The 17,912-nt window shown below is 42.4% G+C and overlaps 1 protein-coding gene across 1 annotated transcript in view; it reads left to right on the top strand.

Moving 5' to 3' along the window:
* Positions 1-15,150, top strand: part of ONECUT2 (one cut homeobox 2) — a 55,920-nt gene extending 40,770 nt beyond the window's left edge. The window contains exon 2 of the mRNA XM_066353558.1: positions 238-15,150. Coding sequence (XP_066209655.1) covers positions 238-524 — 287 coding nt within the window. The 3' untranslated portion in view covers positions 525-15,150. The remainder of the gene's footprint in view (positions 1-237) is intronic.
* The last annotated feature ends 2,762 nt before the right edge of the window (positions 15,151-17,912 follow it).

The raw sequence follows: 17,912 nt of genomic DNA, 5'->3' as shown, positions 1-17,912 counted from the left end.
AATTGGTTCCAAACGAGACTTTAAAGCAGCCCTGTGAGGTCCTCCTTTCTCCCTTCCCCTATCAACAGATGCCTCTGTCACCTGGGGATGGAGTGGGAGGCTGGCTGTGGACAGCTGGGCCGTTTACACAATAAAATTAAACGGTGTGCACCCCCTTGTATGCCTCTGTCAGGTTTCCAGTGGGTCACCTTCTTGGGTGCCAGGGCTGACTCTCTCCTTCCTCTCTTTCCCTTCCAGCGTGCAAACGCAAAGAGCAAGAACCAAACAAAGACAGGAACAATTCCCAGAAGAAATCCCGCCTGGTGTTCACCGACCTGCAACGCCGAACACTCTTCGCCATCTTCAAAGAGAACAAACGCCCATCCAAAGAGATGCAGATCACCATCTCCCAGCAGCTGGGCCTGGAGCTCACCACGGTCAGCAACTTCTTCATGAACGCCCGGCGCCGGAGCCTGGAGAAGTGGCAGGACGACCTGAGCACCGGCGGCTCTTCGTCCGCCTCCAGCACTTGTACCAAAGCATGACGGAAGGACTCTGAGTTGGGCACAAGTCACCTCCAAGCAGGGACAACAGATACCAAAAGAAAACACAGAGAGACACCGGATTCTTAGCTGGGGCCCTTCACTGGTGATTTGAAAGCACAATTCTCTTGAAAAGAAACTTCTAGCTGTAATCATAGGCCAGGTGGTCCTTTTTGTTTTGTTTTTGATGGCTATGGAGTCCAAGTGCAAGCTGAAAAATGGATCTCTTTGAACCGGACATTGACCTCTGAGCAGGCTAAGCATCTCAGAAACCCAAATGGGGCCTTCCTGGAGCAAGTTCATTTCAGTGGTGTCAGCCAAACTCAGGATTACTTAAAATGTCAACAGTCCCACTTAGGGTCCTATCGATCTCTTGTAGTCCGAGTCTGGCCTGAGTTTGGACTCCCAAGATGCTACAGGAAGAGAAGAATCAAGCAACCAGAATGCCCTCATTTGCGTTCCAAGTGCTTAGCCTCATCACACCCCAGTACACCAGAGTTCACAGCCATACCATTGAAACACACAGCAGAATGATAATTACTGAGCACAAGTTTTAAATACAGAAGTTAAAAGAAAATCCAAGTACCTGTTTTTCCAACTCAGGCATCTTTTTATTGAATGGTTTTGAAAGCTTTAAGTTAGTCTAGTTTACAATGTTCTTTCCTTTACCTCCTGGAAATCTCACGTGGTCTTGGATCCATCCCAACAACAAATCAGTTCACTTGAGCTCAAAGTATCAAGCACAACGAAGATAAACAGAGAAGTAAGAGAGGTTTTAGATTCTCCGCATCTGGATTTTCAAGAGCCAATTGTGAAGTCATTAGGGAACCATTGGGAATACGGCTTCAAGCACATTTTTGCAGTTTGCTACAAATTCTGTTTGTACATAACGCAGACGCACACTCAGGAGGCCAGTTTAACTGTTACGGTACATGGAGCAAATGCAGCATTTTAAAAGATCTAGATTTTTTTAGATCATTAATGTATCCTTCTTACTAGTCACCTGGTTCCTCCTATTGTGCATTCTGACCACCACATAACTCATTCTCACACTTTCAGATTTGGGTTGTTCTCTCATCCATCTCATTGGTAGGGACATTTTCAGTGTTTTGTAGCACGAAAAAAAAAGTAATTCAAACCACCATACACATTACTCATCTCTTCCATTGTTGAGTCATCCTAGCAACACAGCTGAACAAAACCGGAGAAAACACAGCACACCAAAGAAGCAGAATACTGCAAACCAAAGACACTTATTACTTGCCATTTTCTAGCCTAAATATACTGTGATTACTTTTAGAAATTAGAAAACCTCTGCAAGTCCAAATGGCATTCAGCTCTTGCATTTGGCTCACCATCAGGCTGAGTGGACAGGGTACGCCAAGGTATTGGCTCCGCCACCCAGGGAGTGGCTTCGCCAGGCCAGCTCTGGTTCCCGGCTGTCACCTCTCCGCAGAAAGCAGGAGAGCGCCCACATAACTCTGGGAGACTGTGATGGTCACGATGTGCATATTTACCAGTGAATGGCCCCAGGTGGGCGCCATGGGGGTGTTCAAAGCAAGCCAAACGCTGCAGTGATTCTTTACAGACACTTGAGACTGACTTTTTTATGAATTACTTAATCGAAACCAAAGAAACTTTTTCTGCACCTACTTCTGCAACAAACTAAACTGTCCCATTAAGATGAATAAATAAATACATAAATCAATGAAAATCACCACCAACAAGAAGGAAGCACGCCAGAAAAAAAAAAACCAAAAAAACAAAAAAACAGCAAGACACACTGTGTTCAAAACAGACCTCTTGGGACATTTTTTGGAAGCAGATTTCTAAGGAAGGGTTGAGACAAGAATGGAAATAAGGAAAAGCCTCCCCGGCTGCTGCTTCATTTGACAACTCACGTGGTAATCTTAAAGTTGAAGATTGTCTTTAATTTGTGCCTATGCAGTTTTTCAAAAGAACACAGAACAGAGCAACAGAAACCTCAACAGCTACAATACCAAAGATGAGGATTTCTCCCACTTTTGTTTCAGTTCATTATCTCCTCTTGCCTGGCTAACATGCTAATAGCACCATTGATCTGTGTAAAGGTAATCAATTTTGTTTCCGAGCAACGGAAGGAAAGGGTCATTTATTTGATTTTATTGTTTCCCTTTCATTTCGTCTTATGGCTTACTACCCCAACATGGAATCTCTCAAAAGGTTCCATGAACTCCAAGTTTAAGATGTTGGGATAGTGAATGATTCTCTTCTCTCTGCTCCACAGAGTGCAGGAACTAATATTGTCACTTGAATGTTCTTTGCTTACCCCTTAGACTTAAGGTGTATTCTGTGTTCAGTCTCATCATCAGGGGAGGGAAGGGGAGTGAGGGTCAAGGTTAGGGATCTTGGTGACACATCCTTGCCCGAGCCACAGAACCAAAGAGTTTATAGAGGAGCTGACAGCCTTGTCTTCATATGATTGCTACATCCTGACAGGGCTTCATTTGGGGGTGGGGGGAGACATGTAAAAATAATTGCCAGTTTCTACTTTTCTATTAGCTTTTTAAAAATCAGCTGTAAAGTTGCATTTCTAAAGAAAGAGAGATATATATAATATATGAACACACATATAGATTCAACTTGACATTGGTGATAACCCCAAAATTATTGCTGTCCAAACACATGTCTTGTTTTTGTCGAGTGCTTCATCTAGTAAGTATTCAGTTCAGAATTTTGCTCATTGCTCATGCCACCCCAGAGTTCATTTGCCACTGTGGATGATGTGGAGTAGTCAGATTTCTGGGAAAACTCCTGGGAAAGGTTGAAAGTCAGTTTCAAGCCTTTCAACATTTAAGCTGTCAATCAATGGATGCATGATAAAACATGGGTTTTATTTGCATTTGGAGTTACCTCTACTCTATGCCTCAACCATGATCAAGGTGTAAGTGAGTCCCTTCCACCAGACCCACCCCAGAGCTGGGCCCAGGCCAGTGGGGTACTCATCTTTTATCTGTGGGGAGGGCTTGATGGTCCATTCCCACCAGTTATGATGGGGCCAGCCCAGAAATCTGTTCTGCAGGGGCTCCCCTGTCCTATCTGGGTGTTCCAGATCCTCCTCAGTGAGCAGATCCACCAAAGGGACTTCAGGGAAAGTCCGACACCTGTTGCAATGCATTGCTCAGGTTTCCTCAGGGCGGTGATTAGCAATTTGCATAACAAAGGCTGTGTGCAAGCATCACTGCACTGTGGTGAGGCAGTGGTGTAGTTGGGGGGAGGGGGGTCTCCGTACTGGAACAAACACACAAAGCAGGGTTTGCAAGGAGGATCCCGGAGTCCTGCCCTGGGAGCCCCATTGTCCCTTGTCCCATCTCTCACTTCCACCCTGTGGGTCTCCCTAGGCAGGGGCAAAGCCATGTGACTCTGCATGACTATTGTCATTCATCCTACCTGGGGATGTTCCTTGACTTCTCCCTGTGTCTCTTTGTCTCTTGTTCATACTCCATGTCTCCTTTGTCAAATGACCAAAAAAAAAAAAAAAAAAGGCATATTTCAGCAGGGGAATGCTTCATGTTGGTTGATGAAAATAAATTTCAACTTGCATAGTTCCAAATGAATCCATGTGACTTGTAGCCAAGGGAAAAATGATAGTTCTTTCTTATCAAGGATAGATTGTGGAACCGAGCCTGCTTGGTTTGCTTAGTGATTCTTTGGTACTCTGACCTCAGCATTTGGGTTTCTGGTATCCCCAGAAGATGTCTAAACCAAAAGAGGCTGCCTTTATGGCCAAACAAGGGATAGTCACATACACTGTCTGTGTTCCTGGTGACCCAAGGAAGATGTCAAAGTGTAAAAAAGAAAGAACTTCCTTCCGAGGACTTTTGGCAAAGGTCTTGCCAGACAATGTCGTGCAACAGAGAAATGCTTGCTTTTAAAAAATTATTTACATACATACATAAATACATGTTTGTATCTATATATTTATGTATCAAATTACAGATTTCAATTTGTTAAAAAAAAGAAAGAAAAATTTCCTACAAATTGAAAGGTAATGGAATTTGACCTATGACATTCCTCAAGCATTTATAAATCTTTTTTTAAGCTAATAATTTCAGGAGAAAAGAATAATCATTTGGTCTTGTTATAGTTTAGCCTCCATTCCCTCAAGCCGAGAATAATTCTAGGCATGCCCCAGCCGTCAGCAGCAGAAGGAACAGTGTGCAGGGACAGTTCTGAACCAAATTCATTCTTGAGGCACCGGAAAGCCAAAGATCTATTGAGTAGGAAAAGACTTTTCTTTATTCCTATAGGTAAATGGGCTTCCTTTACTTTTGTTTTCAATGTGATTTTGGTACTGGGGATATAATTCTTTAACTCCAGGAAATTTTTATTAAAAGCCAATATTTTTATTTAAACAAAAACAGCAACAATAATAAAAATTCAACGCCAATATTAAAGGCTTTTCCAAAATGTAAAATAGCATGTGGGTTGTTCCACTTAAAGGTACAGGTGAGAGTGAGTCACGACGGACCCAGCCCGACATGTTCTCCAGAGAGAGCAGAGCATTGTAGGCAGCAGGCTCTTTGCAATGACGGGTTTAGGAAAGTCAAGCTAATTTGTTTTGTGGGGTTGTTTAATGCTTATTTTATTAATTTTAAAGAGAGCAAGTGAGAGAACAAGAGAGAGACAGGAACATCCATCTGTTCCTGTGTGTGCCCTGACTGGGGATGGAACCGGCAGCCTCTGTGCTTCTGGATGATGCTCTAAGCAACTGAGCGATCAGGCCAGTGGGCTAATTTTCATTTATAGCTAAAGTAAATAAAAATCAGGCCAATAAACCCAATACACCCACACGTATATTACATGCATTTTTGTAAGTCAATGTATTTCAAAGCCCAATATAAATACCTTTTATATGATCAACCATTTTACCTTATCCATGCTGGGCATCCACCTATGAGTGCCAGTAAATTAAAATTGAACAGAGTATTAAAAATTGCTACCACATGGAGCGGCGGGGGAGGAGACACTTCCCACTTTTTTGAAAATGTTGGTGGAATTAGACAAGTGTCTGTGTGATGATCAATACCATAGTGTCATCACAATATTCCTTTGCAGCAAACTTTGATTTTTAGGAAGCTGTACAGTAGGAGTTTTTTTTTAAACATTAAAAGAACATACTGGGTTCCATTATATTTGCAGAATAATGGACTCTATTAAAAAGTAGAGAAGAAGAGATGTTGTCTGTGGTCCAGATGGGCCCCGTGACCCAGACACAAGTATGGTGGAGATCATTGTCATGATTCCTACCAGATCAGAACTGGGTTTTTGTTGTTGTTGCTGGTGATGTTGTGTGATTCAGACTTGTTAGCCTAACAAGGAGGAGTGAGCAGGGAGAAGGTAGATGATGGGGCAGAGCTGGTGCCTATGACTCTCTGATATTTACCTGCAAGACTGGATCACTTAATATTTCGTACCTTTCACTAAGACCGAGTCATGTCTAAAACAGCAGGAGAGTCTAGTTATCAAAAAAGGCTCCAACATTCTTAATCAAGGAGGAAGGAGCCCTTGAATTTGTAAAAAATCTCCTAAGTTAATGACATTGGCTTTCAATATGGAGGCCCCAAAGCCTATTTTCTACCCATGATTTTTGTTTCTTTCCAAGGGAAAGGGGGGGTTTGTTGATTTGTTTTAGGAAGTCTCAGAACGTGTTATAAAATACAAAATATAATAAAATAATATATAGTTTTACATCGATAGACCACAAAGCTGATAATGGAGGCTGACGGGCTATTGCATGAATCCCACAGGGCTCAGAAATGCTCGTTCTCAGATACCAAAGTGACTCTTGACCGTCCGAGACAAAGTAAGACTAGAGCCCAAGCTTTCCGTACAGGTTTTCGAGTTTAGTTGACTGGAATCAACCAGCTAATAGCTTTTTATAAGAGATAATGCATATAGGAAAAAACACGTTGCTGCAAGTTCAGTCGTTCCCGGACGTCTTCCCTCTGCTGCATCGTTAGCAGCAGGCATTTCAAATAGCATAAACCTTGGTAGATAAGTTGGCCTCAGCTTATACAGTCCGTCAGCTCAGATGTATACAGACCTAGATATTGTACATCTTTTGACATGTATTCTCATAGATGTCCTTATTGCAACACATATTACCCATGCGTGTCTGGACCATGCACAGACACGAGCACGCAGACATCTCCATAAATACATCTACTGTCGTCTGTTACAATAAATAAATTTTAAATGATAATTTACCATGTGGTACTTCTACAGTGGACATTAGTTTCATTATTTATTGTAACATGGAAAACTAAAGTACAAAAAAAAAAGTATCCCAACATCTTCCTTGTGTATACTTGGAATTATTTTCGTTTGGGCACACCCAAGATGACTCAACTTTCAAGAAAGCTGGGATATTATTTAATCATCTGTGCAAGAATGATACATATGCTTGATTGCTTCGGTTGAATAGCTTTATGCTGGATCTCTCATAACTAAAGCTAAGTCCAAAGACCTGAAAAGGGACAAAAAAAGAAAAAAACAACAAAGAGAAAAAGCAAAAGAAAGCTCCAACTACTAGGGAAAAAGTGGACTCTGGTCTCCAGGGTTGAGACAGTGGTGACGTGGTATTGTGGGGCAGCGCTAGCTAGAGAGGGAAATGGTAGCTTTTTTTTTCATGCTTGTCACATCTAAATGTTCTTTATAAACCCGCGTAAGTTTTAGAGGTTATTATTTCCTACCCTGCTTTCTTTTAGACTATTGAAAGAGGTTAATACATGTTGTCCGTCAAAAAAATTAAGACAGTCAAAAGGAACATTTCTCTTTCTTGTCTCTTTGGGTTATGACCCAACAAGCTATGTACCATTAATGTAACTAATTTATTTAAATTAACTTCTAGCACAGAAATGTCTAGAATTTTTGGTAATTATTTAATTGCCCTTCCTTAGTTTGATTTCACTCCTTGTGTTTATTTATCAAAGTCTTCTAGACCAATGGTGCATCAGCTATGCCAAATAATCACTTTTAGAATTCTGTTGAAGGTTAGTTTGCTTTATAAAAGCAGTGAAATTCTGTTACAGACAGGTAAAATAATATACAGGTTACAGAAAGAGAGAAAGCAAGGTATGTTTCCTTCTTGAATTAGCTTTGAACATAGTTTAAATAACGATTATTAAGTTATTTAATTCAAGTGTGCAGCCCCAGCTGGTATCAGGCAAACTTCACATTTTAATTATTGGGGCCCGCGGAGCCTTCGTAGTGTAACTTATTTATTTAACTTATTCAGCATCTGCGAAAGGGTGCGCTGTATAGTTTATATTTTTTATTTAAAACAGCAGAGAGCACTATAGTTTGTTCGCGGTCAGAACAACAGAGCCCAGTTTGTGGACAAGCAACGACTCTTCATCCTGAATGTACACATTCAGACGACACAGCAGAGACCCTGCTTCACCAGCCTGGATTTTGGGGCTTCTAGACAGAAACTGGAAAACGCATTAAAAAAAATCATAACAGCAAAATGAGAGAAACCCTTATACTAGCTGCTTCCAAGAATGAACTCTGTGTGTGTGTAAAACAACAAAACAAAAAAGGAAAAAATAAAAGCAGAAAAAAGAAAAAAAAAGGAAAAACTTTCTATTTCTAGTGAGAACCAAAGAAGGCTACCTCACTGACTTTTTCCATTTGTAATTTTAATCGTGTTGAAACACCAAAGATACCAAAGATTTCTTTCTCTGTGCGGTCTGCATTTTGCTTGTGCTCCTTATCATTTTAACCGTTCTCTCTGACACATGGTCTGGACAGCCACAGCTCAGACTCCCCAAAGACAGAACGATCTGTGCGACGGTGGCTGCTAATTTGAAAAGGGATATTTTCTGTGTTTCTCTTTTTCGTTCACTGTCCTTGTCACCTGTTCAGGACGCAAGTTCAGATGCTGCTGTGATTGGATTCCTTAAATTCCTTAAATTCCTTAAATCCCAAGTGGGTGAAGAAGTCTGGTTGGAAGTGGCCTGCAATCCTAGCCGTGACCTTGTCCCTGCAGTGGAGCTATCATAGTCAAGATTTCCAGTTCCTGGACCCGAGAAACTCTAACCACTGAATGCAGAGCTAGAAGGGACCTTAGATAGCATTGAGTCCTCCCTCCCTCCCCACAGGCCTGGAGGAGTGAAATTATTATTGGAGTTAAATCGCTAGGTAGAGCCAAAGGCCTCCTGATGCAGTGCTCAGCGCTGCCTCTGCATGAGACAGGCCACCTGGGTCACATGTCGGCAGAGACAGGTCGGCAGAGAGCAAGATGGCATTCCTTCAGCACTGAGTCGGGCCTGAGGTTTATCACTTAACATTATCTGGCCTACTGTGGCTACTAATTTGGAAAGGGGTATTTTCTAAAGATAGTCAACCGACATTTCAGCGTTTGGTTAGAACCTCAACAGAAAGTTCACATACGGCCAGTTGCTGTAAAGGTGGCCAGCCTAGAAGTATTTAGGGTCCAGAGAGGTTTTGGCCTTGCAAATATACATTGGTCCAGTGTGATCACTGTTGAAGCTCCTCATTATAGAGGGCGGTTGACATACACCCCATTACAGGGTGTTGCAGCCATATACCCATTACAGAGGGTGGTTGACATACACCCCATTACAGGGTGTTGCAGCCATATACCCCATTACAGAGGACAGTAGACATATACCCCATCACAGGGTGTTGCAGCCATATACCCCATTACAGAGGATGGTAGACACACACCCCTTTGCAGAATGTGGTAGACATACACCTTCTTTTAAGTTTGTCCTTGGTCTGTAGAGTTTAATTATTATGGATATTTTAGGTCAGCCTCAGAGGAAGGGACTTTGATCCCCATTTGCACATATGATATTGAAGCTCTTCAGCTTTTTCCTTTTCCTCTTGACTTGCAGTCATGTGTTTATATTTCATTTCTAGGCACACACTGCATTTGTGAGAGAAGAGTAAGCCTTACATCAAGGATTATTTATTGTAAATGAAAGAGGACCCCCAAATTTTTGAGGAATAGATAAACTAGTTTAAGAAATGATTACTTAAAGTTGCTCCTCTCTTCCCTTCTTCCTCATGAAATTAATTGGTCCTCTTTGGATTGCATTAAATATGATTAAGTCACTATTAAGATCCACTCATTAGAGTGACTTGTATGTTAGCCAATGAATCATTCTGAGCTTCTGACCAAATGGGTTTTAAACACATGCCAAGACCCACCTCTCATCTGTATAGCTTTTTATCGAGCACTAATATTTTGCATTTTACATGATGTGGATATCTTTGAGCTTTCAAAGGGACCATTTAGACCAAGAATCTAAGAAGGAAAAAGACCACCTAGCACATTCCTCGGCCTAGTGTAGCTTCTAGGGAGACTTAGAAGACAGACTGACCGGCTTTAGAAAGTGCCCTTCTGTCCAAACAAGCTGAAAGCTCCACCCACCTTCCTTCCCCTTGGACATGGCAAACTTTTAAGTCTTTCCTTCGAAACAGCAAATTGCATTAGTCTCCCTCCCCGATTCCTACAGGAAATAGCCTTCTCAGAACACCTGGGAGGCACAGCAGAGGTCTGATACTGAGCAGCAGAGCGCTCCCCTAGAATCGAACACCACCTTTCCCGCCTTCTGACCACCAGGCCCCACAAGAGGGAACCCAAAGAGACCAATGGCAGCCTGAACACAGAAAACATCCCTGTTGGCAGACCCCTCCTCAGCAATCCCCCCTCAGCCTCATGCTTCACTTGCAAAGTGTGACCTAACCACGGGACGAGTGCCTTGCTTGAACCAAAGCAACGATTTAGCCAGTCTGGACCTCTCTGTGCTTTTTTTAATCCTTCCTGTGAATACCTCAGCTTCAACTGGGCCTCCATACAGTAAATTGGTGGGCTTATTGTACTGTGGTGCTTTGCAATGCAACCCTGCAAAGAACAAGATTTGTACTAATACCAAAGGTTCTCTCTCTGTCTCTTCTTTCTGCTCCCCTGTCCTTCTCCCTTTTCTAGTTCTTCACGGTTCCAAAGCTTTAATATGAACCTGGGCATGTTGGCAATGCAGACCGCGCAATTCCTTACCGAATTTTCTCAGATATACCTCATAGATGATAGTGTTTAGAGTAATGTTATTATAGCGTATGTAATAAATTATTCACTGTTTCTTTTGGTAACTGTGATTTAAAAAAAGAAAAATGAAAAAAAAGCTTTCTACGTTTTAGGTTGTGCTTTTGTAATAGATGAAAAGGTGCGCTTAAAAAGAAATGTATGTTTTTTTCTTTTCTTTTCCCCCTTTGGATTTTATTTATTCTGGATTGGGGAAAGTTGCAGAATGAGCCCAAAGTTTACAGTTTCATATTTTGCTGAAGAAACAATCTGTGTTCATTTGTTCTGTTGGAAAAAAAAATTATTTTCTACATTTGTGCTACTTGGTCTGAACAATTAATTGTTCTGTGTTAACAGTGTAGTATTATAATTAGCAACTGCCAATCAGTGCTATAATTTTATGCATGAGGCTAAAAAAAATTAGCAGTGTGATGCATTGTGGACTTAATAGCAACATTTCATTTTGAACTAGATCTTCCCCTTTGGTTCAATGGACTTTATTTATGCATGGGCGCCAGTCGTTTTGTGGAACAGTTGTGTATACATTAAACTATGAAAATGTACACAGTTCAGCCTCAGACAGTGGTACTATTGGTTTCATTGGGAGATGTCTCACCTCGAAAGTATCTTCACATCTGTTGGGATTTCAAAATGAGTCAGATTGAACTGGTTTCAAATTTAATGAGCAAGGTGACTCCAAGTTTCACTTAGCCAACTTGTCCACATATTAACTTAATTCCTTACACTGTGAGAGGGGAAACAACCATTGGGAAAAAAACTCTGTATTTTCAGTTCCCACTGAGGCATCGTTTGGCTTTATGTTTGTGCACTCAGACCTAACTGGCCATCGACACGGAGCTGTGAATTCATCCAGCTCCAGCCTCCCTTGGAGCTCTCCTTGGGGCTGGCCACTTGGATTTTGTTTGGTTTCTTCCAGTATTTTGTTGTCAACTCATTTTGCGGTAAAAACTCAAATGGCATCAATATCAATAATTATTCTATGGCTTTATTTGGTCCATTCTTCTGGACAACTCCACCACCTATTCCCATGATTCAGGCAAAAATAGGTGGCCATTCCCCACAGCATCCCTTGTGCAGGCAGATCGTGGCTCTTCCTCTCGAGTCAGAGATAACTCTCCTGCCTGACAGTGTCCCATCTGCCCCTAAAGAGGGGCCGGAGAAGTTTGGAACCCCAGTATCAGAAATCCATCTTGGTTTAAATTCCCCAGTTATCTAAGGCCTCCGTGTCTCAAAAAGTAATCTCCAGTTGCATTAGATTGGGCAAACTTGTTCTTTCTTATATTTCGGTTCTGAGACCCACTCCCAAGTTTCATACCTAGGTCCCAAACCAGAATGCTTGACATAAAGCCAAATCAAGTGCCCAGCACACTATGCATAGGCAAGCGCAGCCTAATGGTGGGAAGGCAGCCGTCTGCTCTGCCAAACATTGGAAATCACCAACAGCAGCGCATTCTGAGTACCTGGCCATGAGACAATATAGGGACGCGCGTTCAGTAGTAACACAAAGAAGCATTTACTTTTTGGCCTTATAAAGTAGATTGTGATCATGAAAGCTATGTAATAGATAGTCTTTTTTTTTCCCCCCTTCTTAACCTGCCAAAGATGGAAATGAATACAAGAAATTGAAGTTGGCTTTGTAAGACAGTTAACAATTGTAATAGTGTTTAATCTTCCGGAAAGCTTCCTGTGTTCTGCCACAATAAACCAAACTGAGTATTTGTTTCAGTCAAGTTCTCCTCACACTCACAAACCCACAAACTATTCCTCTTGGTGCAGATATATAGTATCAGCAGGTCCACATGCGTTTCCCATCCAGAATAAACAGAGGAGCATCTGAAACATGAAGGTCTTTTCATGACAAGCAGCGCACGGGCCTGACCCACTAGGATTTGCCAAGAAGACTTGTCTTATGAAACTTGAGGTATATTTTGTTATGCCCTCTTATGTCCTTTTTTTATTTTTATTTTAAGCTTTGTGGAAAGTGATATGTTGAATCAAGTGTAAGCTGAGTTTTCCAGACAACTCAAGTAGCTACATCGTGACTGTTATTTTGTTATTAAAGGGTTTTCACTCAATGTGTTGTGCCCGTGGGTGTCCTTTTCCTCAGAGACACAGAAGGGCAGTGACCACAGCCTGGCCTGCATTGCGCTCCTGCTCTCGTGGTGGGAATGTGGGCATGGCCTGGGAAATGAAAGGTCATAGGCCTGAAGGTAGATTTGGTCACTAGGAAGAGACCTTCACGACTGTTCACTTTAAAGAGAGTTGAGCCCAAACCTCCCCGTCTTGACCCCAAAACTTCCCCAAGATCCCTTGGCCTTGAGCGCAGGACAGCATGATGACAGGCCCCAGTTCTTACAGAAAAGGGCAAGAAGCGAAAACAGTCACCCCGCATCCTCTGTGACCCACCAGGCATTCACCTCTCCCCATGCTGGGCTCCACCAGCCAAGGCTCTGAGTGGCTCACCTGGTTGGCTTTACCAGCACCATCACTGAAGGTGTCTTCCTCCACCTTGACTACTGCAAAGGGCCCAAATCTGGGGGTGGGCTCCTCACAATCTGGGGGGCTCTTCCAAATCAACCCCCCCTCCTTATCACTCTCCCTCTGCATCCTGGTTTAGCTCTCCCATCTCTAATTTGTGCAGATGATTATTTGGAAAACAAAGAAAGGTATGAATGGGTTTTTCTGCCTCTTGGTCTCTAATTTATATTTCAGTGATCCCTAGTTCTGTGATCTGGAAAAATACCAGAGGGGAAGGAGACCCCACTGCCTCTTGTGCCTTGCTGCTCCCCAGCAGGCCGTGTACACTGCCCACACTGCAGATCTTTCTCAGGGGACAGGCCCCTCAATGCCTACTCTATCTCTGCTGGAAAGACCCTTTCAAAAAGCTATAGAACTTGGGGGTTTCCCCTCATTTTCCTTGCTCTATCTCAATTTGGCATATAGCTTAAGAGTCAGTTTACTTCTAGGACAGTTTTCTTCAAATTATGACAGGGACCCTGCTACCTGATAAGAAAGGTTAAGTATTCAAAGACTGTTGAATAGGTAAGGATACCACTAACATCTGTTAGCTTCCTTGAAGCTAACTTATTTCCTTTCTTGACGATGTCGTTTTGTGTTACACAAGTCTAAATGGTACCATGAAGGGCTGTAAGACGCCTGGCAAATGGGAATTCCTGAAACAAGACAACCTTCACACCGACAAAGTGATACCATCTAAGTTCGGCAGGCAGAGACAGAGATGATCCAGGCATCATCTCGGTGCTGGTTTCTCTTCCAGTCCCTCTCTCCAACCACCAAATCTTATTTCCCTCCTCAATCCTAAAGTACTTCATTCTCTCAGCCCCAGACCTAAAATGCCAGAGAATTTCAGGGGCAAAGATATTCGCCCCTTCAGCCTTTGCTTTTCTCTGAGAAGGTATTTTTCTGGACTGCAGAGAAAGAGCCTGGCCATTTTTTTTTTATCTTTCCTGTTCTGCTTTTTCTACCCAAATTAACATTGTATTAGCACAGGAACTATAGATTCTTTCTTGGTCAATGAATTCTTACTAGACAAACCATCCTCCACCAAAGTGAGATCACAGTCCAGTATCTTTTCTTTCATTCCTTTTTGTCCTCTGGATTGAGTCAGTCTTCTTCATTTCACATGCTGGCCTGTGGGGCTTGAATCCTTTCTTCTGGTCTGTGGGTTACTTTATGGTATTACAGGTGACTAAAATTAAGAAAGGGAGGAAGAGACAAAGAGAGAAGAATTTTCCCCAGCTCTATTTAAAGTTTTAAAATTGAACAAAGACTCTTTAAGCCATGGAAAAGTGGCTGGATGGTGGTTAATTGTCCCTGGGAGAGCCCATGTTCCATCACATGGCTTCTAGGTTAGTTCTTCCAGAATCCAGCCCTTTACTAGAAATCCAGCTACCTTTCATAGGTCTCTATCCAGATTCCAAGGTGACAAGAGGTCAGAGAGCCACCTGCATGCCTCTGATTCTTGTTCCTTGACTTTACAGATATTACTTTCCAAGAGGGGAACTTGAAGCTTTTATTTTTACCCCATCCCTTTGACATCAAGAAAATACACCCCTCAAATTTGCATTCCTTTCCCTTTTGAAAAAGAAAACCCACATACCAGCTAATCTACATTCTTATTTTCTCTTCACCCAGAACTAAATTTCCAAATTATGTTATAAGGTTTTGCCCCATCTCGCCTATGTCAAGTCAGACTATGCTAAAAGATTTTCCAGGGATGGTCAACAGGGTATGTGTTCAGTGGCTGCCCTGCAATCCTGTTAGAAATGGCCACACACCATTAGCAAGGGGGCTGCTCGCCCCTCAGTAAGCTCCCCGTCCTTTGGAAGATTTCTTTGAATGTTAATTGCATTTTCAATTTGCTCGTTTCCCATCTTGATTTTTTTTTTTTGTCTGCAACATTGCTTACACTGGATTCTTTCTATTTTTATTCCTATCATTAAATGGTCATGCTGTAAATTCTGCAATTAATGTCAAATAAACTGCTTCCATTGACCATGGCTCAGCAGTCATTCTTCTCTTTTCATGGGAAGGAGTAAGCACCCCTTCCCCCGTTGTATCTCAATTATGGTTCCACAAGGGACAGTAAAGCTGCTCTGCTTCGTAAGATTGCAACTTCCAACCTCTGCCAGGATGCAAGGCACATTTTACAGTCAACAGACCTGTCATTCGGGTTAACAGTCACCAACGGTGAGGGATGTCCCTGTAAGACTGCCTGAAAACTTGAGAGATAACCTAGCCTAACATAATCCTTGTGCAGATTTCACATGAGCTCACACGTGGTAAGAAAAAGAGGATCACATTACTGTACCATAGAAAAGAATCAATCAAAACACATTTGGAGCCTGAAGATCTCATATGAATCCAGGCTCTGCCACACATTAGGTATTTGGCTTTGAGCAAGTCATTTAACGCTCGGGGCTTCAGTTTCTCCAACAAAGTTAAGGCTGGGATTGGTTAGATCTAAAGTCCCTTCCATCTTTTGTTATAAGATTTTGAAGATATTTTTTACTTTTAGTATAGATCACTTCTTGGCTTATTATTTTTTATAAGTTAATGTGTTAAAGAGTTCTTGTATTCATTTAAACTTAAATAATATCCCCACTCTTCACAGTTCCATTAGGTAAACTTCCGTGTAAATAAAGACCCACCTATAACCCAGCCCATGAAGCACTAAGTGCCTTTATCTGGACAGTGGTTTTCAATTCTGAACATATAATAGAACCACCCAGAGAGCTTTTATTATTTTTTTATTTTTATTTTTTGTATTTTTCTGAAATTGGAAACGGGGAGGCAGCCAGACAGACTCCCGCATGCGCCTGACTGGGATCCACCCGGCATACCCACCAGGGGGCAACGCTCTGCCCATCCGGGGCACCGTTCTGCTGCAACCAGAGCCACTCTAGCGCCTGAGGCAGAGGCCATGGAGCCATCCCCAGCACCCGGGCCATCTTTGCTCCAATGGAGCCTTGGCTGCGGGAGGGGAAGAGAGAGACAGAGAGGAAGGAGAGGAGGAGGGGTGGAGAAGCAGATGGGCACTTCTCCTGTGTGCCCTGGCCAGGAATCGAACCCAGGACTTCTGCACACCAGGCCAACGCTCTACCACTGAGCCAACCAGCCAGGGCCCCAGAGAGCTTTTAAAAGGTACTGATACTTAGGTGCTATCCAAACCATCGATTTGACCTCAAACATTTATGTATTAGTTAGCTTTTGCTGTATAATGCCACTCTAAAGCATAGTGACTTAAAAGAAACAACCATGTTATAGCATACAATCTTATTGGTTGTCAGTTTGGGCTGGTCTCAACTGGGTGATTCTTCTGGTTTAGTCTGGGCTCACTGGTATATCTGCAGTCAGTTTCCCAGATGCCGAGAGCCTGGCCAGTCTAAGATGACCTTGTTTGGACAGCCCTTGAGACCTAAACATGGAACTTGTACAGTCACTTCTGCTGTATCCTACTCACCAAAGGGAACCATAATAGGTCCAGCTAAGATAGACAGATACAGGCATGGAAAGAGACTCCGCCCCTTCACGGGAAGAGCTGCACAATCACATTGCCGTAGTGAAAAATTACAGCCTGTTTGTTTTTTGGGTTTTTTTTTTTTAAATCTACTATAATGTCTATTTTGTAAAGCTCTCCTAGAACTTCCAGAGTCCAGTAAATTTGTTACATCCCATTGAGTTCAAGTTAGACATTGAAGGCATTTGAAAGAGCTGGCACAGATATGGACTGAGGTTGTAAGGGAAAGAAATGGAGAAAAAAGCAGGCTTTACAAGTGTGCTATTAAAGATAGCTACCATTTAAAAGAGGAAGTCTGAGCCCGCTCTGTGGTGGCACAGTGGATAGAACATCAACCTGGAACGCTGAGGTCTCCAGCCCAAAACCCTGGGCTTGCCCGGTCAGGGCACCTACATAAGCAATGAATGTGCAACTCCAGTGAAGCAACTCCGAGCTGATTCTTAGCACTCCCCCACACCTCTCACTCCTCTCTCTGTAAAAATCAATCAATACAATCTTTAAAAAATATATGTAAATAAATAATAAAAAAGGAAGTCGGGGAATGGTGGTTAGCGGACAAGAAGGGGTGGGTAGGGGAGGGCAAAGAGGGTAAAGGGGGTCACATCCATAGTGACAGAAAGAGACTAGGCTGGGTAGTGAGCACACAATAGAGTATACAGATGTGGTATTATAAAGCTGTACATCTGGAATTTATATAATGTTATTAATCAGTGTTACCCCCAATGCATTTAATAAAAATTTTTTAAAAAGAAGTCTGAGGCTCAGAGAGGTTAGGTAACTTGCTCTAGGTGACACAGTACCATAGCCAGGATTTGAGTCCAGAGCCATCAGCTTCACAGCCCACCTAAAGTATGTGAAAGTGCCTACTACACATGGACACCCCCCCCACAAGGAGAGAGCCATGTCATGGCGCTTGGTGCAGTGCCTCCCTGTGAAGACCATTATGCAACAATTAGCCTCGACAATAGAGGTGTAGCTAGTAGGAAAACAAACTTGCTTGCACTGTCCTGAAAGAACTACTCATAAAATTATCATGAACTAAGTTTGAGCCACACACATTTAGATTCTTTACAGTAGTTTACATTAGCCACCAAAAGGCTTTTGAGATGAGTAAAACCTACCTACTTCCCCAAAACTACCTGCCAGATTTTTAAAATTGATTTTCGAGAAATAGGAAGGAAGAGAAAGACACTGATGTGTTGTTCCACTTATTTATGCATTGATTGGCTGATTCTTT

Source organism: Saccopteryx leptura, chromosome 11 (assembly GCF_036850995.1).
Source record: "Saccopteryx leptura isolate mSacLep1 chromosome 11, mSacLep1_pri_phased_curated, whole genome shotgun sequence".
NCBI classification, from domain to species: domain Eukaryota; kingdom Metazoa; phylum Chordata; class Mammalia; order Chiroptera; family Emballonuridae; genus Saccopteryx; species Saccopteryx leptura.
This window is presented reverse-complemented; position numbering and strand designations above follow the sequence as displayed.